At 35.8% G+C, this 27,220-nt stretch overlaps 1 protein-coding gene and 1 long non-coding RNA gene across 3 annotated transcripts; one reads left to right on the top strand and one right to left on the bottom strand.

Annotated features, from left to right (window-relative positions):
• The first annotated feature begins 9 nt into the window (after nt 1-9).
• On the top strand, nt 10-9,010 carry LOC146438225 (uncharacterized). 2 transcript variants are annotated; one of them, XR_014851702.1, is made up of 4 exons: nt 10-345; nt 723-1,391; nt 3,501-3,622; nt 6,515-9,010. It is a non-coding gene; the product is annotated as an uncharacterized LOC146438225 (long non-coding RNA). The 2 variants fall into 2 exon arrangements; XR_014851703.1 differs by lacking the exon at nt 6,515-9,010 and adding an exon at nt 5,525-6,504 and having other exon boundaries at nt 3,501-5,213.
• Nucleotides 559-27,220, bottom strand: ANXA10 (annexin A10). The gene is made up of 12 exons (XM_085058646.1): nt 27,023-27,220; nt 15,539-15,620; nt 13,537-13,631; nt 9,328-9,441; nt 8,418-8,508; nt 7,943-8,022; nt 6,253-6,306; nt 6,035-6,128; nt 4,563-4,658; nt 3,852-3,910; nt 2,742-2,864; nt 559-1,967 (listed from the first exon to the last, which is right to left on the bottom strand). Exons 1-12 carry the CDS (start codon nt 27,038-27,040, stop codon nt 1,899-1,901), a joined length of 975 nt encoding a protein of 324 aa, XP_084914772.1. The 5' UTR covers nt 27,041-27,220; the 3' UTR covers nt 559-1,898.

The following is a 27,220-nucleotide window of genomic DNA, read 5'->3' as shown; positions in this document are numbered from 1 at the left end:
CCCGCCGGGGGGCGGGGCGAGGAGAAGCGCGCCGGCGATAGGCGGAAGCGCGAGATTGACATCGTCCTTCTCCAATAGAAGCAGGCAAGGGCGCGGGGGCGGGGCAGAGCAGCCTGGGCCCCGCCTCCTGCCCCGTGCGCGAGTGCCGCGCGCCGCGGGGTCCTAGCGCCGCCGCCGCCATTTTGTGACGGGAGCTGCGCGGCGCTCCCGGCTCGGGTGCTGTGGGGGGAGCTGAGGACCTGCTCTGTGGGCAGCAGTGGGAGCGCTGAGCTTTGGCAGTCCTGAGAAGGGTCGTTTTTGCTGCAAACCTGCACAGTTAAAACTAAGTGACTCCACAGTGCCAAGGTACGGCTGTTGGGAGCTACCTCCAGCTACAGTTGCAAAATCATAAGTTTGGTATAGAATTATGTTACAGTTGAGAAATTGGGAGAGTGCTCAGCTCGTTGTCCCCCCCCCCCCCATTTTGTTTTACTCCCAGAACCTTTCCTCCCAAAGTTCTAGCTTAACAATTTTACTGTTCGCCCGAAGTGTTTGGAAATGAGTCAAACTGAAGAGAGGTTTGAAAGAAATTATAAGTTTATTATAAATTAATGTCTTTATAGCATGAAGTCAGTATTTGCAAAGAAGCCAGATACGCTGTAATTGGTGTTATTTCCAGAGGCTGAGGGGAGGGACAGGTGCGAACGGCACAAAAACAATCACGTTTGTGTACCTTTCTGTAGCATTTTATTCAGTGACACGGAACTGCACCTGCAGAACGTGCCTCTCTAAGAACACCTAGAGGGTCTGTGACCAGCTGGACACCTTGTGGCGGCAGGAGGAAAAGCCACGGCAGGTATTTCAGTGAACATCACCACACTTTCCCTCACTTCAATTGCCCTAAGAGGCTGGCAGGAGGTACATGGGCCCGGGCTGGGAAGTCTCATGGATAGGCTGCCCTGCACAGACCCGGGATATTTAAAAGCAGCGCCTGGTTTTCCTGTAGCATGAGGACTCGAGGCCGGGTCTGCCTCCTTTCCTCACTGCGCTGGGAGTTGCTGTCACTAGATGCTACCAGATTGTCCTTCAGCCTCACTTGTAGGTGCAATGTTACCCATTAATAGTCAATTCCTGAATAATACCACCTAGGGCGTCCTGGACATACCTCCATGCTCTGAAGGTCAGTATTTAATTAATGGTTAGAATGAGATAGGTAAAAATGGAATTCAGAGTTTGATCCTCTGGAACTTCTCTGCTCAAAGCTAAGTAGTGCTTCATTGTCCAAGTTTTCCAGTGCATGGCACTGGAGTGGATGGGGCACTTGATTCTAATTTTTACTTCTGTTTGAGACAGAATAGGAGAAATGCCATTAGGTATGTGAGCTAAATGAAAGAGAATACAAAAACACTCTGGTGAGTGACTGATAATAGGCAGGGGCAGATGTTTAGTCTGGTAGTAAGTAAAACAGTAATGCTCAAGAACATCAGAGATATAAGAAGTAGGAAAGAGAAGAAAACAATTCCTTAAAGGAAGAAATCCTCTCGCTAAAAGTAAATAAAGCAAAATATTTTTTTCTCTCCAGCATGGAAGTGAATAAATTCTCCCAGAGCCTGCTGATAAATGTTTGGGGTGTTGTGACACTAAATGGTAAACAAATGGTTACGTAGAGTAATTTTACCACTGCTCCATTAATTTACATTAATCATAAAACCAGAAATACTAATTAGAACTAGGGATAAAACCATGTTCCTGCCAAAATATTTTCCAGTCTCAAGAAAGAATTAATATTAGCAAATGTACAGTACAGATTTTGCTGTTCTAATATGTGAAATAGGGATCTCTTATAGTTAATGCATTGCATATAGCTTCAATTTCTATTTAAAATAGGTTTGCACAGCCTTCAGAGTTCCTCTTCTTACTTAATAATCTTCTGTATCACCAGCACAGATAGCAAGTAAAGCACTTTCATAATGCCCTGAAGCAAAATGCTGCAAAGAAAAAAAAAAAGAAAAATTTCTGTGACTATATGTTTTCTGAAATTTTTTTTTCTTGGCATGTGACAAGAACTAGACTACTGTAAGGTTTTGTAAAACATTACATTGTTTTCATAAGGATTCCAGGCTGAGATTTTTTAGATTTGACAAGTCTTGGCCTTTGGTTGCTTGGGCACCTAGAAACAATCTACCTTTGAAAGGCTGAATCAAATCTGTTTATTACTTCTCAAGTTCAATACCAAAAAATCATGAGTGATTTCATAAAGTTGTTGCACATCTTGAACTATAAGGACATAAAAAAAGGTAGTGTCTTAGCAAGAATCATTTTTTTGTACAATTAAACAGTTTCAAAGTTTTGTTTTAAGATACAGACCAGGACTACAAGAGGAACAGGGTTTATGAAGGTATTATCTAAGCACAAAGATAAAACCAGATAATTATTTCAGTTTTGCACAAAAGTGGTATCAGCCTAGCTTTGCAGAACAACAAGAAATGTTATCAATTGGTGTAGAAACTATTAATACAAACTCTCGTTCAGCACACATTTTCATGCCCTATTTATATACACATTTTGCATTGGGGAGGGATAAAATCACAGAGAGTGAGTTGAGAATTCTCTGCTCCCTTAAATCAAATTGAGGCACTGAAAATGCCCTCTTGTTTTTGCACCTTGCTTTTTTGTTTTGTTTTAAACCAAATGGTTAAACAGAGTGGCGCAGTCTGTGTGATACCAGTGCTGAATATATGCAACAGTTTGTAAAAACTTACTTTAATGTCATGGAAGAGTGATTTCCCATATCTCTCTTTGTATCGCTGTCGTATGTTCATCAAGTCAATCTCACTCCTGGCAATGAGAATCCTAATAACTGTTTTATTGTGAAACCCAAAGTCCTAAAATGAAAAAAGAAGATGAGAGGAAACTTGACAGTTGGACGATATGTGTTTGCCTGTGTACACTCATATTAATGTTTAATAGATAAAGATAAAATACACCCATAGAAGATATATAAGTATATACGATATGTAAAATATACCCATAATATTATCCTTGACTTAAAAGAAGTCCAAGCATGTAAGGGTTTTATCCTGCAGATTTTTCACTTACTTATCCATGCACTGAAACTTTTAAAAAAGGAAATCTGATGAACTTTTGTCAGTGTTCTTAAGAATTTATTTTGTGGGTAGCAGTTGTGACTGTCATTGTGGAATCCATACAAACTATAATTACGCCAACAATCTATTTCACAACAGCTGCTGCCACGTGAATTCGGTGAGATTTTTAACCATAGATTTATAATTTACATAGCTTGTGTCCGGGTGCATTTTATTTTAACTGTTTCTAAATAAATTTTCATATTGTAATTATGTGGAGAAGGGGGACATCTAGTGGCAATAAAAAGTTAAAATAAGTTAGCACACACACAAAAAAAAGAATCTGCATGAAGTCCTACAACGAAATATGACCATTTGTCTTTAAGTAAAATTAATTTATTATTTAATTTTTACTCATACTCATTAAATCTCTAGAGACAAAAAATTACATAGTAAGAAAGGTGCACATGGAGTTCTGCACAGCAGGGGGAGATAACATCCATAGAAAAGAAGTGTCTTCAATGAAAAAGAAAATGACCAGACATATTTTTTTAAAGGTATCTAAATATTTGACCTTTTACTTTTACTGCTGAATTCTAACTGTTGCACTAGTTGTTAGGCACTACTGCTTTGAAATATATGTAGGTGCCAAGAGCTTTAAAACATGTGATCACACCTTAAAGATTGAAGAGACAGATTTGTAAGTACTTGTTTAAGAATAATCAATGAAACAAACAAAATAGGGAAGTTGCTTTTTATGATATGTCAAGAGGAATGACTACTTACATGGATTGCATTATAAAGCCGGTAGGCAAAGTAGGAAGGCTTGTCACGAATGCAGAGAACTAGGAGGGAAGAGTTCCAACATACAAACAGAAGGTTATTATAAAGCAATTTCTTTTGGCTTTGGGCTCCTTGAAATATAAAGCTGCATAGTGCTGTCCATGCCTCAGGTTAAAGTTAAGCTACCAATATTCACTAATATATATTTATAATTTTTAAAGTTTGGTATTTGTTTTGAGTGGGTCCTCACTGATGTTGCGTTGAAGGGACTATTAAATATCAGTTAATACACTCGCATGTCTTATTTGTAGAAATATTTTTATCCTTATTCTATAAATGAAAGACAAATGTACATAAAGCTTGAAACTTGTTTATATACCACCAAAGTCCTGAAAACTTTGCTGGTTATTTAATATGTGTAAAATCAGTTGGAAATCAGTGATATCATTGATCACACAGAATTTGTTATCAAATAAAAATTAGATACTAGTTCTGCTCAGTCAGGAGCTACTGCTGCATAGATACATTTTTAGATTTACACAAACATGGGAAAGTAGTTAAAATTTTCTAATTATCTCTGAAAGTTTAATTGCACTATATAGGAGATTAAAATGGATAAAATATCAGAAAAATAATATTCTTGATGCACAAGAGGTAACATACTAGATATTTATTAAGAGATTGCTGCTATTAAAAATATTATCTTTACATTACCTATCGCAACCAGTAATTCTTGAAAGTACCCATCGTAGCATTCATTAATGGCATCTACTATGTCTTGCCCAGAGATATTTTGGAACTCCTGGAAAACTTCATGGGGAAAAAAAAAAAATCTTGTTTTATTCTATTTATTCACTATTCATTAATAATGATCAACTTGCATTTTTGTTTTCTTCCTTGCTTCTCACCAGTACTATCACTACTGAGTTTATTTTCCCCCTTATTATTCTCAGTGTTTCATCATGTTTATATTCCCCAGCTCAGACAATCTAAATGAGTAGCCTGAAACCTGGCTTCTAGGACATTCTGCCCCTGGGTTCTTCAGTCTACAGTATAAAAAGAAAGAACATCATGTATCTAGCAGCATCTGTTCATGAAACTTGTAAGAATGTCATGTTAGTAAGACACCTTCCTTGCTCAGTTTGGATTAAACTCTGAGATTCACGGATTGTGACAAGAAGCCATGGCTTGCATGACATGCACACTTGCTGCATGGTGCAGGTATCCAGACATGAAAATATATAGGATGTGCTTTCTCCTTTAGAGAAGGAGAATTTTTTAGCTCATTGCTTACTGCAAAACTTATGGAGGAAACAGTACAGGCAGAGCCCTCACATCTCAGGAAGAGAGCAAAACATAAAGCAGGTGTGTTAATCCTATCATCACCAGCTGAATGAATTTGTTGATTCATGATAGCAAAATAGCCCTAAGCTACTGTCGGAAGTTGACATAAGAAATACAGCTGGCTGCACAGTGATAAACTTGTCAGCAGACAGAATGTTTTTCCACTGTAGAGCAGAAACTCAAACTTGTTGCCAAACAGATACAGTAGGTTTCTTTTCTGCAATGGAATGTTTGGATGAGCTCACATAAATTTCTTGCAATCTGTAGCTATGTCTGATTTTCTGTTTTAAATAAAAGTGGCCCTTATGTTTCTGTGGTTTTGTTCATTACAGGAGAGTGGATGTGAACACTGAAGTGCTCCCATCAAAATCTTCTATGAAATTCCTGGGGAAAAGCTTGTATGTGTTTTCACATACAAACATTTGTTGAAAATACACCATCTAGCTCTCCCAAGGTGTTTCCTCTCATAAGAGTTGCTTAGGAAAAATGAATAAAATAGTTAAGAAAAATCTCTCTCATCCTGTTGTGCCACGTGTAAACTCAGTGCAGCTGTAGCATTTGCCTTTCTTTGGTCATGCATTCTTCCCTGGGTTATTAGGCATCCTGATGCCTGCCTGTTCTGTCTACAGCTGTCGGTATTCATCAGGCAAAGTTCAGTTTTGCATTACTTCCAAATTCCCATTATCATCAGTGGGAGTCTGAGAGTTCCAACAGTTCACACTTAGGTTTCAGGCCAATGTCCTGCTGGACGCTGACTGTCTTGGTATGCAAAGCATGGTTTTATTAGTGAGTCATATTTTTCCTTTCCACTCTGTGTTCAAACAGCTGAACTGCTGGATTACCCATCCACAATTGCTGGGGACTTCTGTTGCAGAGAATCATTTGCAGCATATTTTTGTGTTCGCCTGTCTTCTGCTGACATGCTTCCCATAGAATCTAATGTATCAGAAAAAGGAAGAAAAAAGAGCACAATATTTTAAATAATTACTAAATCACTTTTCAACATTTGTTTTTTGGGGTTTCTTTAATGTTTGAGGAATTCACATGTGAGCATATATACCATTGCATCCTGAGCAGCTGTGGAAGGGTCTGCATATCCTTCCATTCTTGTTCCCTGAGGGAAAAAAGAGATACATTTTCTTCAAAAGTTAAATCCCAAACCACTGTAGGAATAGAAAGTTCTCTGTATATGAAGCTATGTTGTGTTACTTGAGATAACATATATAGGCTTTTAGGTTGGATCAGTATATTCCATTGTTGAATTTGCAAATGTAGAAAAGATCTTCAAGCTGTCACACTATGTCTTAATTTTCTTTAATAAGAGGAACTCTGGAATGACAAACAGTCTTGTGAGAGGAAAAAGTGGAGGAACTGGGTAAACCTATCCCATTTTTAGTCCTATTTTGGATAAGCTTTTACTTAACCTCCACAATCCCACCACCTTCAGAATTATGGATGTTATATTGCTTATACTAATACATAACTCTGAGGGGAAAACAAGGATAAGAGTAACACTTATCATTCACTGATTAGTTCTTATCAATATATGTATTACCAGAATAATCTTTTCTCAATGGTTTTTTTTCCTGCATAAACCATAGGAGCAAGCTCATCAAATAATGGAGATTTTGCTTGCTCATAATTGTTGTCTAAAATTAAGATTCGAGACTAGGAAATTTTTTGACAACTTTGATACACAAACTGCAAAAGAATACTTCTAATTTTCCCATACATTTAATAGCTTTTCAGTTACATAAAACAAGTGAAATTCTTTAGTAAACACACTATGATCTGAATTATGTAGTCAGAAAAAGAGAGGAGCACAGTACTTTTGGAATTGCTTTTTTAACCACAGTAATCTTGTAAGGATACAAATGAATTTTGGTTGCAGAACTCTTAAAAATCTCAAGCTCATGTAATGACCCCTTAATAATATGTGTTTGAAGCAATTCAGTTTAAAATTTACAGTCATGTTACCGTAAATGTGAAGGGGAGGATTAAAATTAGGTGTTGCCTGTCAGCTTGTAGAATGACGTATTTGTAGTTCTTTTTTGTTAAAAATGGTAATTTACATTTTAATTAAATGGTGAGAATTTCACACAGTGAAATTTATAGTAGTAAGAAATTATTTGAAGTAAATTATGATGGAATGACTGCGTGAAATTACATACACAAGAAAACAAAGGAAATAAAGACAGGCAAGTGAACAATAAAAGAACTATTATAATACTGTACATGAGTGAAATGCCCACTGTTTCCAGTAACATTTGTATAATTATATTTTAAATTGTAGAAATTATATTTCAATTAATACCCAAAGAAAGAGAATACCCAAAATATACCCTAGAATAGAATAAAATTTGTTTGTCTCAGACAAATCAGAAAAGATGCACGTTTTAAAAATGATGATCTCATTTCTACATGCAAGTAGACTGCTTTTGAGATGAGACAGATGGAGCCGAGGGACAGCAGTTGACTTTTATAAATTAAATATATTATATTATTAAACACTTTATAAAATAATCTGTTTACCTTTGCCTCCATCTGATAGCCAAAATCTAAGTCAGAGTAGATGAAGGAATTCAGTTTCTCTTCCTCATCAGCTTTCCTCCTGTCTCATGTTCAAAAGTGCAATCCTATTGAACTAGCTTTAATTACAATCACTTTAAAATGTAAAACTTATCAAATACTGTTGAAATTCATTATGAATCTTTCAGAAGTGTAAGTCATACTATTTGTTTTTACAATACCTGAGCAAGGTTCATGAGTGTATCTCTGAAGTGACCTGAAGTCTCAGAATCGATATCTTGTTGAAGATCAGTATTATATTCTAGGTTAAACCACAAACATATAATCTAAACACAAATGAACATGGTCTGAATAGTACAAATGAAGATTATCAAATAAAGGATAACTGGGCTTCAAATACTTGTCCATTTTCTATGGTGTCTATTCCACTGTAACCTGGGCAGGTCCTACACAAGGGCCTGGCCGTGGGGCTGGCATGTCTGTCTGGCCCTGCTGGGGCCCTCAGCCTCTGTCCCTGCTCACCAGTCCATCCACCCACATTGCTTCGACCTTTTGTATATAGTTATGGGAGAGGATGGGGAAGGGGACCAGTTGGTATTGAGGAGTCATTTTTGTAGTTCTGTTCCTTCACGTGTGCTAATACCTCCAGAACACACATGGTACAAGTGCTACTGTGCATTTGTTAAAAAGCCTTACGCATTAGGTAGGCTTCTTTCATCTGGAAGATCTCCATATTTGATCTTGAGGCTAATATGTCAATTAGACAGTTTTCTTCTGTGTCTACTCCCTGTGTGGAAAGAAGTAAATATGAAAAGATGTTGTGTCGTAGAAACCAGAATTTTTAGGAGAAGGCAATGCTGTCCTTATCAGGAATAACAAAATAATAGCAGTCTCTGCAGAGTGTACTTTTGCATAGTCTTCCTGTTTAAATGACTTCAGTAATAAAACCCTGTGTTTCAAATATGTTTCTACTTAATCTGAATTTCAGCATGTACATTAGAGATTGAGCATACATTCCTAGAAAGCATTCTGGAAATCTGAAGTAGACATGAGCACAGTTATTATATTGGTCTTCCATCTTCCTCTTCTCTTTCTTTTTTTTTTTTTAAATTTAGTTAGGAACGAAACAGTCTGTAATATCTAGCATAGGACTCGGTATTAAAGGAAAGCATCATGGCCATACATGCAGTGCTGCAACTCACTTTATTTTCCCACGGGATTTGAATTAATTCTTTAAACTTCAGTTGACATAAGATGTGGTGCATATACTGCTTCTGATACACACATGTATAGTGTTGATGAGTATTTTGCATTTGGGAGAATGGAAGAACATTAAAGCCCATAGATACACATGGCCTGTTTTTGTTGGTTTTTTTTTTTAACTTGGCCATAAAGATCCAGATCAAGGTAGAATACTAAAAGAAAGTTCAACTTTGATCCACATTTAGGAAAAAAAAATGTCAATCTTGTCAATAATGTTAATAAAATACATGATTCCTTTTTTAGCAATGATATTTCACAATCCTTTTAATGCCAACCATAATAAAGACATATCAGGAGTACTAAAAAGTGCATAGATTTAAGCAATGTGGGATCTGAAAATTACCTTCAAGGCATGCCAAAGCTCGTGGGCATCATAGGAGGCAGGTGGATACATCAAGCCAACCATAACTTCTTTGAAGTGATGAGAGAGGTTCTCTTTTAGGTCTGTTACCAGATCCTAGAAAAGAAAAAGAAAATGCCCAGAGAGGATTATCTCAATAGCCACACTTTATTAAGACAGCGTAAAAAATATTAGTGGTTTTCTCTGTAAATTATTAAGGAAGAACTGTCAAAGATGAATTCTGGCCAAGATTAAGTGAAAAAAGGATTCTTTTAAATAGTACCTGCTTGTTCTGCTAGTATGGGCAAGATGAGAATAGGTGCGCAAGCCAGTAAACCATAATGGATTGTTGGTTTTCAGTACTTTAGAACAGAGAAGAAAATCCAGGTGTTAAAGTGTAACTATCACTTAAAGTCTTGGAAAACAATATCACAGCAGGGCATCTGCAGCTTCCCTTAATGTATTCCCTGTGCAAAGCTGAGAGAGGTAAGCACCTTTGGAAGATGAATCTCATAGAACACAGGTGATTTCTTGTGCTTTTTTCAGTGTTACCATGTGAATAATTTAAAAAAATTATCGGTATTGCTTCTAATACATAAAAATTTTGGCTTTGGATTGCTGGAAGGTTATGTGCTTCTATTCAGATATATTGTATGTTCAAACTGAATTCACTACTTTTGATAGCTGCTGTATTAATAAGAAACCCCCTTTCGCCCTGTTTTTCAGTTCTTTCTTGCCAGGTAACTGAGTTATGGATCAGAGTTTCCTCCCCATTCTTCCCATTCCCAGTAGCATCCTTCAAAACACCACAAATGCCAAAAGCTTGTTAGCTTACTATTGATGTTTCCGATTGAGGACACTTGTGCAATCCTTTCTTTTTTTTTTTTTTAGATATTTTGTGTGCAGCACTAGACACCTGTCAGATATGTTCCAGTCTATGCCTGAGTTGAAAGGCATGCCAGAAACAGTTCCCATGATATAACCTATTATGTTTTCAGAGCTGTATTTTTTTCAGTACTGTACTTTGATTTTGATACATTTCTGCATATAATTAACTTAATAGCTAGAGTCGTAATGAAGGACAACATATGCACGTTAAAAATTAAATTTATGATGAAGAAATATAAACAGTCGTCAGTGAATGCACACTGGATTCATTTGACAACCACTAAATCACACATGGAGTAGAAATTAATTAATTAAGACATTTTACTTCTGAAAACCTGCCTGTGGGAAAATGGATTAATAATACAAATGGATGCTACTTAAAAATTACTCCTGCAATCAGAACTAAGGGAAGTATCAAAAATAATAAAGACAACTCTAAGTTTTCATTATTTTAATTTCCTAATCATCTTTGCTGTAAGAAATTCTTGAAGGCTAATTGTGAGAAGGAATCTTAAAGCTTCTCTGTATGTCTGAATCATGCAGCTAGTTCAGGTCTTTCTTTTTTTTGTATTTCTCTCCTTCTAATGTGTCACAGTTTACATTTGTCTAATAAATGGTCATAGTGGCTACCATATTGAGCAGACTGAAGTGAAATAAAGAGGGAAGAGGATTGGAACAACAGGTTTACCATTAATTGAACTGACAAGGTTAAAACTGCTGTTGCCTTGCCGTGTGTCTTCTCTGTCCTGCAGTGTTTACCACTCAGAAACTGGGACTGCCAAATGGCACATTTGCTCAATGCAATAACCAGTAGGACAAATTACAGCTAGGGAAGTGCTGTGTGTGCTAAATTATCTTTCAAACCACAAAGTGCAGCAATTCAAAGCAAGATACATGATGTTCTTGGTGGGTTTTTTTCTGGAAACTGTCAAGAGTATCATGATGTATCTTGCACTGTAAAGTGTACCCAGTGCTTAATGAATTCATTTGAATTAAAATTGTGGGGGTATTGCAGTATGTTTGTGAGTTTTAGAATATTCTGTAGCCCATTGCTGGAATATGAAAACAGTCTGCTTGCCTTTCCTTTCTATTATTATTATTATTCTATTCTATTATTATTATTATTCTTTCTATTATTTCATAGATTTAGAGACTGAAATTCTTAAAAAGGACATCTGAGGTTTTCTTTAATTTTTTCTTTCTTCTAGATCTTTAGGTCTTTGTCCAATGGCTTTATAGCACTTCAGGTTGACTCCTATGGCTGAAGGAATTATGAATTTAAAGGTGCTGTGTTTTCATAGGGATTTGTTTGTTAAATTTTTATTTTTGATTTGAAAAGAAAAACCAACTAGATCAGTGATGAGCAAGTCAATAATTGTTCTCTGTGAATATGAAATAACTCCAATCCTGAAGGACATTTGCCAATTTATTGTGATATTGTGTTATCTCTAGGTCATCTTCATGTATCAGAGAGTAGAAATTAATAACATGATATGGAGCTTTAAAATATTTTCCCTTGTTAGAGTGATAGGTCCAGTTGATACACTTTTTGGAAAAGGTTAAAACAAACCAGCCAGCTGCTATGGAGCGGGTAGAGGACTATCCAGTGATGAAGGAGATAAATGAACACTTGGAAAGAATGGTCTTGGGTGCTTTATGTCACAGGCACCTTTGGGTAGCTTGAGATACTTTAGTTTTCTATAAGTAAAATTAAAATTCAGTGTGGAATATTGCATGGATGAACATTGAACTTGTGATGTTTGTTTGTGTGAGGGTAACCTAATAAATACCTCATAATTGAAAAAAATTTGTTAATAATTTAGTTGCACTGATTTCAGTCATTGTCACTGTCTTTGGAAGGTGGATAACTGTGATTTCAGTTACTGTTCTTTTATTTTCTGTTTAAAACATACTCATCTATTCAAGGCTACATCTGAAAATATCACAATTATTGTGTGCTTGATTTTTTCTAACAGTCCAAATAAAGTAATTGGTTTCCTGGAGGTGGGTAAAAACACAAATCAATCCACTGCACTGATTGAATCCAGCTCTTTTTCCTCCAGTTCTAGGAGAGTAAGTGGGTGTTAGGGCTTATTTAGGGCTCAACAGTTTTGAGGTATTTTGGTATAGAGTTGGCACAAAGGTTGTCTCTAGAAAACTTCTTGGCTATCCAAAAAAAAAAAAAAAAAAAAAAAAATACACTCCTCTGCTGGTTAGTGAACTGGTGGTGTAAGAGCACCACATAATGTGGAGTTTTTGAATGAGCCATTTGTAGTTAACCCTAATTAAGAGAGGTAGTTCTGTGGTAACATTTGTGCAAACTCACTGTTCTCACTCATGCTGATCAATTCAATGGCAAGCAGACACTGACCTTCAAAGAATTTTCCAGTGAGCCCTTAGTTTTACAGGCTTCAGGAAATGAAGAAAACTGGATTTTGTTTTAAGTGTTTGTCTGGCTTCTTTCAAGGGAAGGGCATGTCTCGTCAATTTAATCCAATAGTATCTAGTTGCAGCATTTTTCATCACTTTCACAGGAATTTTGCAAAAGGTGTTGCTATTATTTTGGTCCTTATATAGCTGTAGTAACTAAGGAAAATGCAGGCATTGCAACTTCCCAAAGTTAGTTGGTTAGCCATAGTAGATCTGGAAATAGAATGAGGATATCTACCTCTGTGTACGCTTAAGAACTCGTATAATAAAAATTATGTTGTTATGTACAGTAAGTATGGATAAAATAAATTCTTTTTAAAAAGTAACTTTTTATGTCTTAACATTTTTAAACACCTGTCAAAGATTCATACATTTTACATTAAGCAGCTCAGATGAGTATTGTTCGTAGTGTATGGATGGAATTAGATTGAACAAGGTGTGAGAATGTCAGTGCTTGAGATGTGAACATTAATCATTATGTGAGTAAAATAAAGAGCCTGTAAACCTTTCTGTGGTGTTTTTCTTTGGTTACAGTACTATTTTATTATTTATTCCAAAAACTGGAAAAATATATTTCAGAACCCCCCCAAAAGAAATATGTCCATTCAGAAATTTTAGGCTGGTCAATAGAGAAGCATGGACTGTAGAAGAAGGAACTTTCCATACCCTTTTCTAATTCTATGTGTGGCAGACATACTTCTGAAGTAGAAATGACAATCTGATACCATCAGAGGTATCAATAGCCAATGAGCAAAGTTGTGTGCCATCCTGTCGGTGCTAGGCAGCTGTCTGACAGGCATTTGGTTCCATTGGCTGACCTGAGAGAAGGGCTAAGAGATGCATAGCAGACAGGAGAGAAGGAAGTAGTGAAAGTACAAAGGGCTTCTGTCATACCCTGCCGTACATGTCTCTGTAGGCCTGGGCAATCATGAGCCGCTGCGAGTTGCAGCGCTGAGTTAGAATATCAATCAACACATCTTTTTCACAGCCTGTAAAGGAAATGACACAGAGTCTAAATTAAAGTGGTGTTATTTACTTGCATTTGTGATTGTTCATGTTTTGTTTAAGAACATTATTCTAATTTCTTGAAAAACTTGACCAAGACACTAATGTCCTACTAGCATTTACCAACATCAATTACATTTACTATGCTTATGTATTTTACACTTGCTAGGGTGATACCATCAAAAACGGAAGCAATCTGTAATTACCAGATGCACCATCAGCTCTCAATGGATTTGAAAACATCAGTAAAACAGGGGTTTTCATTTGTTCAGAGCTAGGCCCAGTAGCAGGATTTGTGTCTGAGCCTTGGACGTCATACTTGTGTGCTCTCTTGATATTGATTAAATTGTCATTTGAAGATTAGGGATCTCCTTTATGGGGATGACACATTGCTTTTAGACCATTTAGACCATAGAAAACCCAAAGTTATAATTTCAGAGGAACTGTATAAAATAAGTTATGAAGTTTTAAAAAATAGTATTTTACCCCATTTTCAAGGGCATTTTATTGAAGGTTACATATGATAGTTTGCTTGATAGCTAGAACATGCTACTAAACTTCTGTAATGAATAAGTATTATTGCTTATGAAAAATAATATTATCAGCATATTCAGAAATTTATTTTAGAATTTTAAAATGGTTTTTTGCATCCTATGGGTTGGGATACTATCGGTAACACTTTCTTTTTACTTTTCAGAAAATAGTTATCATTAGGATTCTTTACAGCTTATATAGTCTCTATACTAAAAACTAAGAAGACTCCAGATCCAGGAAACATTATAAAACATAAATATAAAGCTTTATTCACTAGTGTAGTACCACTGGTATCAATGGGACTGAACATCCTCATGAGTGCCATGTGCAGGGTTGAGGGTCAGGGTGTCAGGGCCTGTAAAGGATGTGGTAACTTAACCTCCTCTGAAGCTGAGCTGTTTATTTTGTCAATTGTCCTTTAAATTAGAACTTTTTCCTTGTACTTTGATAGGAAGACTAAAATCAAGGTTAATGTGATTGTACTTAGAGTATTAAATGAAGAATATCATCTCTATATTTTCATGTTAGCAACATTACCTTAAAAGCACTATCTGAAGTGTAGGAAGATGTTTGAAACTTTTCATCTGTAGCCAACTTAGTCATAAAGATACTTCATATTCTCTTTGATCAATAATACTCACTGTGGTTCATTTGACATTAAGTCTGAGCCCTCACATTTTCATTAAAGAAACTGAAAACAGAATGCAAGATTTCATGCTGTAAAACCTTGTGAAAAGCCCAAGGGGTATAAAAGCTCTGATACAGAAAACAATTTTAAAGGGAGGAAAATGTTTCAGATAGTAAAAAAATAGATCAATATTTTGACCCTCAGCAATACCAACAAGATTCAACAGGAAAATACATAAATCTGAACAGAGAAAAATGCTTTTGTGAACCAAAGGGTTTTGAAACAAACACTGAAATAAAAAATTGCAAAGATAATAAATTCTTTAAACTTACTACTCCATTTATTTTTATTTCTTGATGACTGATTAAGAGACTTAGCAGACCTTGGTAGCAGTTTATTGTCAAAGTTGCGACTAAAATCCTTTCATTTCTTGGCCCTCACTCTAGTGATGTAACACAGAATTCTGTTTTATTTTTCTTGTTTTCTTAATGAACTCTTAATTACTGTAAGTGTTGGTATGGATTCTGGATTAATCTTAATCAACTCTTAGTTCCTGTAAATGCAAATTATTTATTTGGGCATCATCAGTGTGCCTTATTGTGACTCCTTGAAGAATCAACAGATAAGTGGTGATACTGAATTTTATGAGTATTTTGCCTAATGTTTGTTGTTTTATGAGAGCCTTCTGAAAAAGAGGAAATTGGTGTCAGAATTGGTGAAGATACTCACTAATTCCCTGTAGGGCTCCTCCTAGCAGCTGGGCATCCATTACAGGATTAAAATTTGGAGCAGGAAGAATTGTTCCTTGTGTCTACAAAGGGAAAAAGCAGACTTTACTTGAGGCATTTTACATTTCTAATATTGTATACGTAATTCTGTTGAAAACCAGCAATCATAACTTTAAATTTCATTCGCTTCATGGTGGAGCAGGATGTAAAAATTTTAATTTATGAAACTGAACTTAAACTTGCAGTTAACCCTAGGAAGACAGCTGATATTTGAGGAAGTTGCCCCTAGCATGAGTTAGGCCTGAACAGGAAGAAAAAAATGGTTTCCAATAAAATGTAACCACATTTTAATGTCTCTCCCTTTACCAACCTTTTTTTCGAAAATAATTATTTTATATTTCAAAGTTAATTCATGGTATCCTCGACAGTCTTCAGTATTTATTCTTCATGGTATTTCTGATTTGAAAGGACTAGTGAAAAAATGATGAATGAGATCCATAGATTGCTTGCTAACCTAGTGATTTATCAAAGCAATGATGTTACTGCTAAGTGTGAGATAGCTTTGAGATGTGCCATGTAGAAGGCAACACAATTTTTCTAGTTGCTTTGTAACTGATTAAAATACTATCAGCTCATTCTCAGTGATACTTACTTCATGTGTTTTTTCTTATTCTTTTTAAGAAATCTCTGAATAATTAACAGAACTAATTTTAATAGAATCACAGACCAATACAAACAAGAAAATAACTGACATTGACGGATACGTAGCTTTGTCTCCTGATTAACCTCTTCAGTTCATCTGAGATTTCTATCTGCTTTACCCAATGTACAAAGTATAAAGGTTCTGTTTTATTATGATTCCTGGACTCAGTCAGTACATCTGATTAAAATGACACCATTAACTTTATATTTCCATTTCAAAGAAAAATGGGATATATTTTGGAAATATGGAGTATTTTTACAAATACTTCCTAGAATCGGGACTTACATGGATTACACTAACTAATTTTTTTGTTTGCTTGCTTTACATACACTTGAAAGTATTTTTTACATTGTGCCTTCAGTAGTAAGGACATACACACAAGTTTTGTGCATGGCCACTAGTCATACTTGCCTGGCTTGAAATCTAAGTAGAGGAATTAAAGAGCACCAAACAAGAATTGTGTATTTTAGATGAGAAGGAAGACACCATTTCTTGATACATTTGATCATTACTTTAGACCCACCAAGCAAAGGTAGGAACAATTTATCTGTGGCAGTGAGAAAAAGAGTGCATGGTCAGAAATTTCAGATTTTTGGAGGAGTTACTTTAAAAAGTACTAATAGGTCAGTATGCCTGTACATAAAGGAGTACTTCTCAGTAGACAAACATCCTCCTGCAGTTTGTTCATCATTTAAATAGAAGGTCCAGCTTTTACAACTGAACATGAAGTATGTAGGGCCTTTTTACTTATAAAACAGTTGGGAAGTTGCTGAGAAAAAAAAATGTTTTGGAAATAGGAAGATGAATGTTAGCTGTAGAGGACACATTGACACTTAAGCAAATTTCTTTAGACTGATATATGTTGTTGTATCTAAAATGAATTGCAGAATCATCCTTAAGATATGCTCCATCACATCTTCCTTTATCAGTGTGAGAATTGTCTGTGTACCCTGGGCCTCACTTGGCACCTAATATATGTATAGGATAGGAATCCACAGATATCAGCTTCAGAAACTGGGAATTCATAACAGCCCTCACTGGTCACAAGGGTGGAGATGAGGAGAAGAGAAAATATAGGCTGTACACTTATTTGAGTCTAATTTAAAATAGTGGTGCTGACTCTTCATCTCTGCATCAGCTTTGTACATCCTCAATTCCTGTAAAGATCAGTTATCTCAAAGTATTTCCTTTCACATGTCCAGGTTTGTGGTGTCACAAAATGAACAACTAAATTACTGATCTTTTCAGTGTTTATGATACTTGTGCTAAAATTAGACATAAGTGATTAACTTACTAAATGCTTTAAGAGTGGATTCCTGCATAGTCCTTGGAGTGAAACATTAGTAAAAGTGGTTTTCAAAGCATTCTCAGTTTGAATGGACGTAAGTAGGAATAATTTCTGAATATATATATTTATTTATGAAACAGTCAAATAAAAAAGGACTTTGTATGAATGCATAATTACAAAAATATAATGGAGAAACTGATCACAGAAAAGACAGTTTTGAATATACAGATTTGCAGACTTGTAAATTTTTGACCAAAAAAGGCAACACAGCATTTGTGATGTATCTTTCAGGCAAACTAATGCATTTTTGAATTTGTTGTATTCTCTCTTGGTTCAGCAGAGTTGCTGAACACCTCTTTGATAAAGTATTCACTGTCTTATTATTTGAGGCTCACCATCAATAGATTAAATTTTATCCAGTAAATGCCTATCTCTTATCCAGGATCTAAAACATGATGCTTTTAAGTAGAGCCAGGTGAAATATGAAGGTTCAGGTAAAAAAATTTAGAATATGCGGTACAATATAACTTCTTTTTAAATAAAAGTGAATAAAATAAATTTCATTACAATTTTCTTACAGTGTATACATTGTACTTGACTTCATTTTCCATTTCACAGAAGACATTCTTGATACGGTGTGGCTAGCACAGTTTTTCCCATGGGAAGTTTTCTTGTGTTTTTGTAAATAAAGATAAAGTTTGGATGTTTTGGAACAGTGTCCCAGAACTTGGACAGTGCAGGCCTGGCCAATCAGGCCTGGGGGAAGGCTTCTGACTGACCAATCGAGGTGACTTTTGAGAACTCTATAAATGTGATAAAATCAAAACAATAAAGGTCATTCCTTCTTGCCACTGAGAACCGATGCATTCATTACTCTGCTAGCTGCTCAACAGCGACAATACGGATTTTCAGTGTACCTTGTGTTTGGATTTTCAGAGGGGTTTCTTCACAAATTCAGCATTCTGCCAACGTGTATCAGTTCTCTGAACTGAAAACTAGGATTTACAGCATACATGCTATCAGGGTCCCCAGAAGGAATTTTTACCTAACTAGTGGTGTCTTACTGCTGGTATAGCTTGCTGAGTTGTTGCAATGTCATGTACCTTGAAGAAAGTACTTTGCTACTTTGCAGAGTTTACACAGTCTACCTTTAGGATGATTTATGCCCATCACAACCTCTGTCAGTTTTTTCTGCAATCTCTTTCATAGTTTCTGTCTTTGACTAGCCTGCAGAAGCATCCCTTCTTTATACACTTCATTTCAAAATGTTAAGGTGTTTATTACTTATTAAACTTATTTCATTGAAATTTTGAAATATGGGCTCTACCAGGTCTGGGCCAAATCTTTAGAGCTGAACTCAGATAATTTGGGGTCTGAATTAAATGTGATTACAAAGCAATAGCCTATCCCTTGCTATGAGTTGTAGCCCCCTTGTTTTTTTTTTTTTTTGGAGTGCTGTGCAATATTTGCCATGGAAGGCAAACTCAAGGAAATTTACTGCTGACAGTTCAGTGGAGACAGAGATTGATTCTAGGATGAATAGTACTGTCTGCACCTGTCTGAAGTAAGTGTTGCGCAGACAATCCACAGTTATCACAGATGATGGGTGCTTAGTGCTGTGATGGCAGGTGGCACTGATACCAAGCCCCTCAGGATCTGAGCACCTCAAGACTTAAACCAAAGAAGCAAATTTCTTTCTATGTTGTTAATAAATAGCTAGAGCTGGACAGTTATGATTAAGCATTTGCATTGTTAATCTTGCATGCTTGGGTGATCTTTTGTTTTAAGGTAAAGGGAAGACAATCCCAAGATGTACTGAGTGTCAGGACAGGAGACACCAGGAGTGAAGTCAGCAGAACTGAGCAGTAACTGCAGGAAAGGTAATTCTGGCAGTGGGAGTTGACGACCACTCAGTGACTACCCTCCCACCATAGACCCCAGACTCAAATGGAGGTAAGAGCTGAACTTGTGGACTAATTACCATGAGAAGCAAGAGGGATATCTAGCAAGCAGGGGTTTGACTACTAATTAACAAAAAACTTACGTAGTTTTTAACCAGTGAATGCTGATGTCTTTGTTAAAATTTTTTAACACTGTAAAGTTCTGATGATCAGGCATCTGGTCTTTTGTGGGTTACCATGTAGCTCATTACCTTGTGCAAATTAGAATTAAAAAATAGAAATACCTAACCTCGGTGTGTGAATTGGTGTTTGCACATCAGGTAATAAGCCTGCATTTGGGACAGCAGCACTACTGTCCTGTGGTGACAAGATGCTACACAGCAGGTGAGCAGCAAAACCTTGCTTCTAAAATAATGCAGAAATTCAAGAGGTTTGCTTTTCCTGGGCAAATGACCACTCTAATTCCCTTTGGGGTAGTTATCTGGGGAAAAGGAATGGTGGTATAGTTTTAGGTTGTTGAGCAAGACTTATAATAATCTCCTGTACTGAGACATAAACTTGAACGTTGTGGCAGGCATTTTGTTTTGCAAAGATTTGTTACAATCTTGTCATACTTTAGAAGCATCTGTGGTTACAATGTTCTTTTGTTTGAAATACCTCAAGAAATTGAGGAAATATATCAAAACAACATCGTAGTAGGAAAGCTGGGGTTCTGCTTCCAGAACTTATGGCCCAATGTTTAAAATCATGTTTCCTCCAAAATTATACAGGCTTACCATGCCTAAATGTGCTAGGAAATTACTAGCTAGCAGCAATGTATATCACTGCACAAACTGAGGGAGAGAGCAGTAGAGGCATTTGGTAACTGAATGAAATTACAACAGATTGAGTTTTGATTAGGGAACAGACAAATACATGTGAATAGATTGTTCCTTTCTGTTATTTTTGGCTAGAGATTGTCTACTGCCCCATTTTGAAGCAGGGCATTTTTAGGATTGGTTGAACACCTGGATGTAGTTACACATACTGCCATCTCACTTCATTCATTTCCACTGAAGTCAGCTGTCACTGGTCCCTGTAACAGAGGAAGGCTTAGTGGAGCTGAGCAGGAGCAGTGTGCCCATGGAGTTCAGGGGAAAATGCCACGATGTGGCTGACCATAGCTGTTGCAAAGAAAGCTTATTTTATCTCAGCACAACAGGGACTGAGTGTAGCTATCAACATTTGAGAGGATGAACTGCTGGTATAAATGTTTATACCTGACTTCACTGAAAGAGAGTGCATGTCTCCCTGACTTGGCCAGCATGAGGAGTGAATACCTCTAAGCCCAGCACAGAGTATAAATACTAAAAAGGTAGCAGAATAATTTGGAAAAAAGCAAACAGCATCTCATACATATTACATTTGGGTTATTTTTTCAGTACATTTTGTATTACTCTGCTAGAAAAGCCTGTGTGAAATCACTTAACTTGATATTATACATTATAGCCTCTATGGCTGAAATATCTAAAAGAGCCTAGTGAGAGCGTAATGGACTCTGACATGAGGAGGACCTCTTTTGAGTCTATGGCCATTTCTGTTTTACTTATGCAACATCTTTTGCTTCCCTAAGCTCTTACCAGGATGACCTCATGACTTTTCTTCTTTATGCCTTAAGATGGTTTTACTACAGGGATGAGCAGAAATTGCTCTTCATGGCAAAGTTAAATCTACAGAAGTGAAAGTTGCATTGTTGTTCTCTTGGCAATGTCAGAAGAAGAGTTTGAGTGTATGTTCACTGAATATAATTTCTCTAAATACAATGCTCTCCAACCCATCCACACAAGTAAAACAAACTGTGGCAAAGTAACAGAAATATCTTTGTAAATTAAGAAGAGCAGGGACGTTGTTGGATTACTTAACATTCTTATTACAAGAACTTTATCCTAGTTTCACGGATAGTGTAACTCGAAGTATTTTAATAATTTCAGGGACTTTTTGGCTACTGCCATTAATGAGCAAGTGCTGGGATAGATGGCCTAACCACTCTCTACTCAACGTAATAATTCTATACTTTTTTTTCAAATAAAGAAATTAACAGGAATTTCTCCAATAAAATTTTTGAAATAAGGAAACATTATCAAACACCTGTTAGACTCAGTAATGTGGAATTGAGTAATAAAGAAACTTACATAATGCTCTGGATGTCAATTCATAGGGAATTTGCCAATTCCAGACACACACTTTGAAGAATTCTAAACTTTTCTTAGGATCAGGTACAGACCCTGAAATTTGTGTTGGTGATCAGTAGTGTATTTAATGTGATTGAGTGGAAAGAATTGTGTACATTGTCAGTACAAAACTACTGTGAACTTCAAGGACAATTTATTTGTGCATTTTCATTTTTCCAAAAAGGAAATTAACAAAGGTAAAATGAACAAGAAGCCTAAGAGATTTTACTGTTAGAAGCAACATACTTTGATACATGCACAGATACTAGAGTTGTTGTTTATGTTATGGATATTTAAATGTTTGAATGTCTATTTGCATGGAGATGTGGCACTTGGGTCATAGTGTAGTGGTGGACCTGGCACTATTAGGTTAATGGTTGGAGTCGATGTTAGAGGTTTTTTCCAACCTAAATGGTTCTATGATGTGCAGTAAGACTAACTTAATGTGTGTATGGAAGCTACAGTAAGCCGATTTATCAGTCATAAATCAATCACATTAAAAATACTCCTTACTGAAATGGGTTTTACTTATAATAATCTAGGACAGATCCCATAGTAAGTAAGGTATTCACTATTTCATTAGTATTTGAATGTAATTGTAACTTTCCAAAGGGTATTGGCAAATATTGAAACTGCAGAGATGAATTTCTGAGCATCTGCAAGAAGATAAAAATCAGTGCATACAGCTCATTATTAATTTCTTTCATGCCAAATACAGTAATTAATTAAAAGATAAAGGGGTGGTGGGGGATATCTAAATATTGCCTTAGGGAAATGCTGACTGAAAAAGCACACAGGAGAAATAAGGGCTAGGTCCTCAATTGGTGTAAATGTACATAGCTGTGACAAAGTAAGTAAAGTTTTGTTTTACACAAGATGATGGCTAAACAGATAGTCTTGTAACTCTTCTCTTGCCCAGATATCCTTGAAATATCCTAATGACTTATATAGTGCATGTTGGCACTGCCTTTATAATGAACCTTGTAAAAACTCATGAATTTTTTGTGTCTCTTCCTAGATTTGCATATCCATGTATGATATATACAATATATATGTTATATTCACATATTCATTAGGTACAGTGGTCAGGATACCGAAAACAAAACATTTCTTTCTTTCCTGCACTTGAAAACCCTCAAAAGTGCAAATGCAGGCCTTTCGCTTGCCAAACAATACCAGATTCAGTTTCTCAATATGAGTGTAAGATTGTGGCTTTTGTGGCTATTAGGAGGGTGTATTCTCCTGAAATACAAAACAATATATGATCAAGGTTTTGTGATACAACTTGTTCTGTGAACACTGCATTCAAAAACAATTGGGTTTTTTCCTGATTATTTTGTCTCTGTTTTCTTACATACAGTTAATTTCCCCTCTTTATTCCATCTACACTCACAAGCCATCAGGTCCTGAGACAACCACTGGTTAAGTAAAATATGGTTTGTCCTGTGACTGAGTCTGAAGTATGGATGTGTTGTGTGGCTAATGCTAGGCAAATGGAATAAATGACTGCTGAGTTTCAACTGCTGTATTTTTTTAACTGGTAATAGAATTTGGTTCCCTCATCCCCACTGAGCAGTCTTTTCATGAAACTTTGGAAGAGATTGCATTTCTCTGCCAATATGATTGAAATTCACTATAAAGTTCAAAGTTACTGGTAGGAACAGGTGGATTGACAAATACACACAAATAGAGCCAAATTGGTTTTTTTTACATGGGGAAATGTATGGTACAGTCATTGAAAGGATGTGAAGAATTGCCCAATTTAAAAGACTTTAAATTTTGATATCTGGATTCGGCATCCCTCATGACATTTTCACCATTTTTCTGGAGCTCTCATTGTGAGCACAGGATTCAGCATAGCAGAGCTTTCTGCTTTACAAAGAAAATGCCTTCAAAGAGCATCAGAGGAAAGTAGTTTCCAAGAGCAATTTGGCCTTTTTCTAAGTTAGTTTGGACAAGCTGCTGTATGTAAACATGGAAAAATAGTTCTCATATTGTCTTTCCTCTGCAGCATCCTAGTGAAGGGGATATCTCTTTTTCAGAAGGAAGAAAATTACAAATATTTTGCTTTTTCTCCTCACAAACTGTCCAAGCACTTAAAGATAAGGCAAGCAAATATACAGAGGTGATTCAATGATTTTTGACATTAAGGTATTTTTTCCTCTTTCTGATCTCAGGATATCCTCATGTTCAAAAACATCAATCTGTCTCCACAGAGGTGGCCCAGGTGGGCACTTTATATCTCTCTGCGTTTGCACGTGTTCTTTTAACTCTCTTGTGAGGATCTGATCCAAAATGAGGTGAGCAGACAGAATAGGTTTGTGGGGTGTTGGTGGAATGAATCAAAACAACAAAAGAGATTGGAAAGGGACTGAAAATTTTATAATAGCTCTGGAAAATGATACTTGGAATTTACCTTCTTTCTCTGAAAGAGCAAGGAAGTAACAGCTTTTTTTGGTCAAAGTCATAAGCAGTTCAACAAAAGTATCAGTAAAAGGTGAGGCTGCTTTTATCAAATTATGATGTGTAGATTCAGGCAATTCAATCTTGTGATGGAAAAAGCATTCTGAAGTGTGAATAACCTTCTAATAATATTTGTTCAGTAAGTCATTTTGCTGATAACAAACAGTCAAAGTCAGACTCCTTAATCTGAATATTTCCCATAAGGAATATCTTCTAAAATAGAATGCTTTCTTTATTAGCTAACTACATGCGATGAGCTAGCTATACTTTTGCAAAGATATCCTTTGTGTGCAACTTTATTAAATAAAAATTTCATGAGTATTTTGATTTGCTGTGAGTTTATTGTATGTGTTACATTTAATTTCAATAATATACAGTAGTGGAAGGGATACTTCTAAACATAGAAAATTCTTTCTCCAAAGCCTCGAATCTCTCACAGATGTCATCTTTTCTAATTTCTGGTAGTTTTACCTGTGGTGCTATGGGGAACCATTTTATGTATGTAATCTCTTATAATGATGATGCCTTGCATTGCTGAATCTGGCAGGGCTGCTGCTGTTCACAATTTGTACATCAAATTCTTGATCTTGGGGGACTCCATCCTATCTGATTGTTCACAGATAATGTATGTAATTACTAATATGGGTAGCATAAAATATAAAGGAGATTATCTTAAGAACCAAGCACATTTTGAAAGTACTACTTCCAATTTTTTTTTTTTTTAAATTTTTAATATGCTTCTGAATTAATGGTATATTCAATGTTCTGGGATTCCTTGAAAAATATCTCTAAGTCTAAAGTGTGTTTTTAAGACTTTTTCTCAATCTAAAATTGTGTTTAAGAAGACTAGAGGAGAAATTATTGTCACAGTCTCACCATTCAGTCCTGTGCGAGCCCTGTTTTCTTGCTTGAGATTTGCTAGAGTGATTTTTCTGCTATTTTGTTGCCAATTCTCTTCAGAGAAAACAGCCACTGCTCCATTACCAACTATATCTTGAAGAACCAGCAGGCATCCAGGGGAGAATGTTTATGTGCAGCTCTGCCTTACATGTCCCCATTCTGTCTGGATGCCTCAGCAGGGAAGTCTGTTCCTAGGATCCAGTGATCTAATTCATAAAAATACCTAATTTCTCTCCCTTTCCATTCCATAACACATGGAAATTGGAATAAAGAGAAAAATTTACCTAACCTGAGAATCCATCCCAATACTTTTCAGAGAAAGCCTGTAATCAGGTTTTCCTGTCTTTCCTGCGACTGATATGCTCTCCATTGTCTACAGTTGCTTCCTTGCTCTCTTGTTTCTGTGATTATGAAGAAACAAAGGGTTTATCAGTGTGCCTTTTAAATGTTTAGAAGAAGAAGGAATAAAGAGATAGTATTAACACCATTTACTTTGGAGTATTTTGAGTTAATTCAGTGGATCAGAATTAGGAACTTAAGTGTCCCTTCTGCTCAAGTAGTTCATTAGGCTGACTAATGTGTAATGGTTACATTATATTAAGCCTACATGCCTGTTGTAAACATCTGCCATAGTTAAGAATTGTCTTATTATATTTTCTTTATAATGCTATCAAAATATTGCATTATTATTCTAAATATGATAATTGCCAATTGTAATGGCTTTAAAGAATTTCTTCTGTAAATTCTTTTATAAGGTACTACTATTAATATCAGACAACATATTCTATGCAAATGCAGTATCAATTATTTAAATACAATTGGTCTCAATAAATCATAGAAGAAACTGAATTTCTTGACATCTCTGTCTGAAACTGATCTACTACCCTTTTCAGGTAGAGTTATTGTCTTCCTTTAATTATCAGGAGTACATTACAGAATCACTGTGACTAAAAAAAATAAAAAAAAAGAAAGAGGAAAATCTCTTTTAAGTTCTCTGCTGTCTAGTAAAGGATGCAAGATCCCAAACTGCAGAAAACCAAATGTATTACTAATCCTGATTCAATAACAACTACTTTAGAAAAGCAAACATAGGCAATATAATTTTATCAGAAGAAATTCTGTACTGGTAAGATTGGAGTAATTAGTCAATTATACTTTCTATTAAAATAAGTAAGGGGAAAATACTTATCCTTAGGAAATTCTACATTGATTTGTAAATTTGTTTGGAATGTACATAAAAAAAGCCTTTGAAAGGAATGAATTGTTATTCCTACTAAAAATAATTAAAAGAAAATCCTTAGAGAACATGATTATCAGTATGCCAGGTACAGAAAGCAGTTTCATATTTAGTTGTCATGAAATAGTACCTCTAGTAATTTCCAGAATGGAGATTTAAAATTGCACTAATAAATGTTTCTTTCTGAAAGAGTGCTAGTGAAACCATTTAATATATTGTAAAACTTCTTTATGGGGAGAAATCACTGATAACTCTTCCCATGTTATGGCTCTTGTAGAGGTAGCATTTCTTTGCTTTAAAATATTTTTCACACTATGAACAAAACCAAATGTCTATAAATGATAAAACTATTCAGTTACATTATGTGGCTATAGATGGCCTTGTGAAATTAACCCCCCTCTCCCCCCACCAAACTGTGCCAGAGTAGGCATCTTCTGAAAAATTCACATTTTTATTTTTAATACAGTTAGGTGATAGTATGTAATTTAGTTTCTTGTGCAGCAGCTAAGTGCAAGCATAGAAAACCCATAGAACCTCATAAGGAGGCTTGAGTTGTTTTTTCTTGAAAGGTCTAAAATTATGAGACGGGAACTGATAATTCTTTGCATTTTAATCTTCATTTCAGACACGTGATATATAAGTAACACCAAATCACAAATAAATTAACTTCACCTGAGATTAATTTCTACCAATGGGGGGAAATGAAATCCCAACATATGTGATGACAACTCAAGAGGAATGGAAAGTTCTGAAAGATTTCAGAGAACAGATAATTATACTCACATAATCTCCACAATACATTTTGATATGAGTCTTCAAGTTCTGTTGAGATAAAACAGTAGCTTCCCTAGACTAAACGTAACAGTAAACTATTTCAGTTAGACCTTGTTCTGTTTTGGAGATTTGAGAGAAGCCATCCAATCAAGCTGATACCAAGTACGTTAGTCTCCAAAGTAACAATGAAGCAGAACACCTCTTGGT

Source organism: Lichenostomus cassidix, chromosome 4 (genome assembly GCF_008360975.1).
Source record: "Lichenostomus cassidix isolate B80296 chromosome 4, HeHo_3.0, whole genome shotgun sequence".
NCBI classification, from domain to species: Eukaryota; Metazoa; Chordata; class Aves; order Passeriformes; family Meliphagidae; genus Lichenostomus; species Lichenostomus cassidix.
This window is presented reverse-complemented; position numbering and strand designations above follow the sequence as displayed.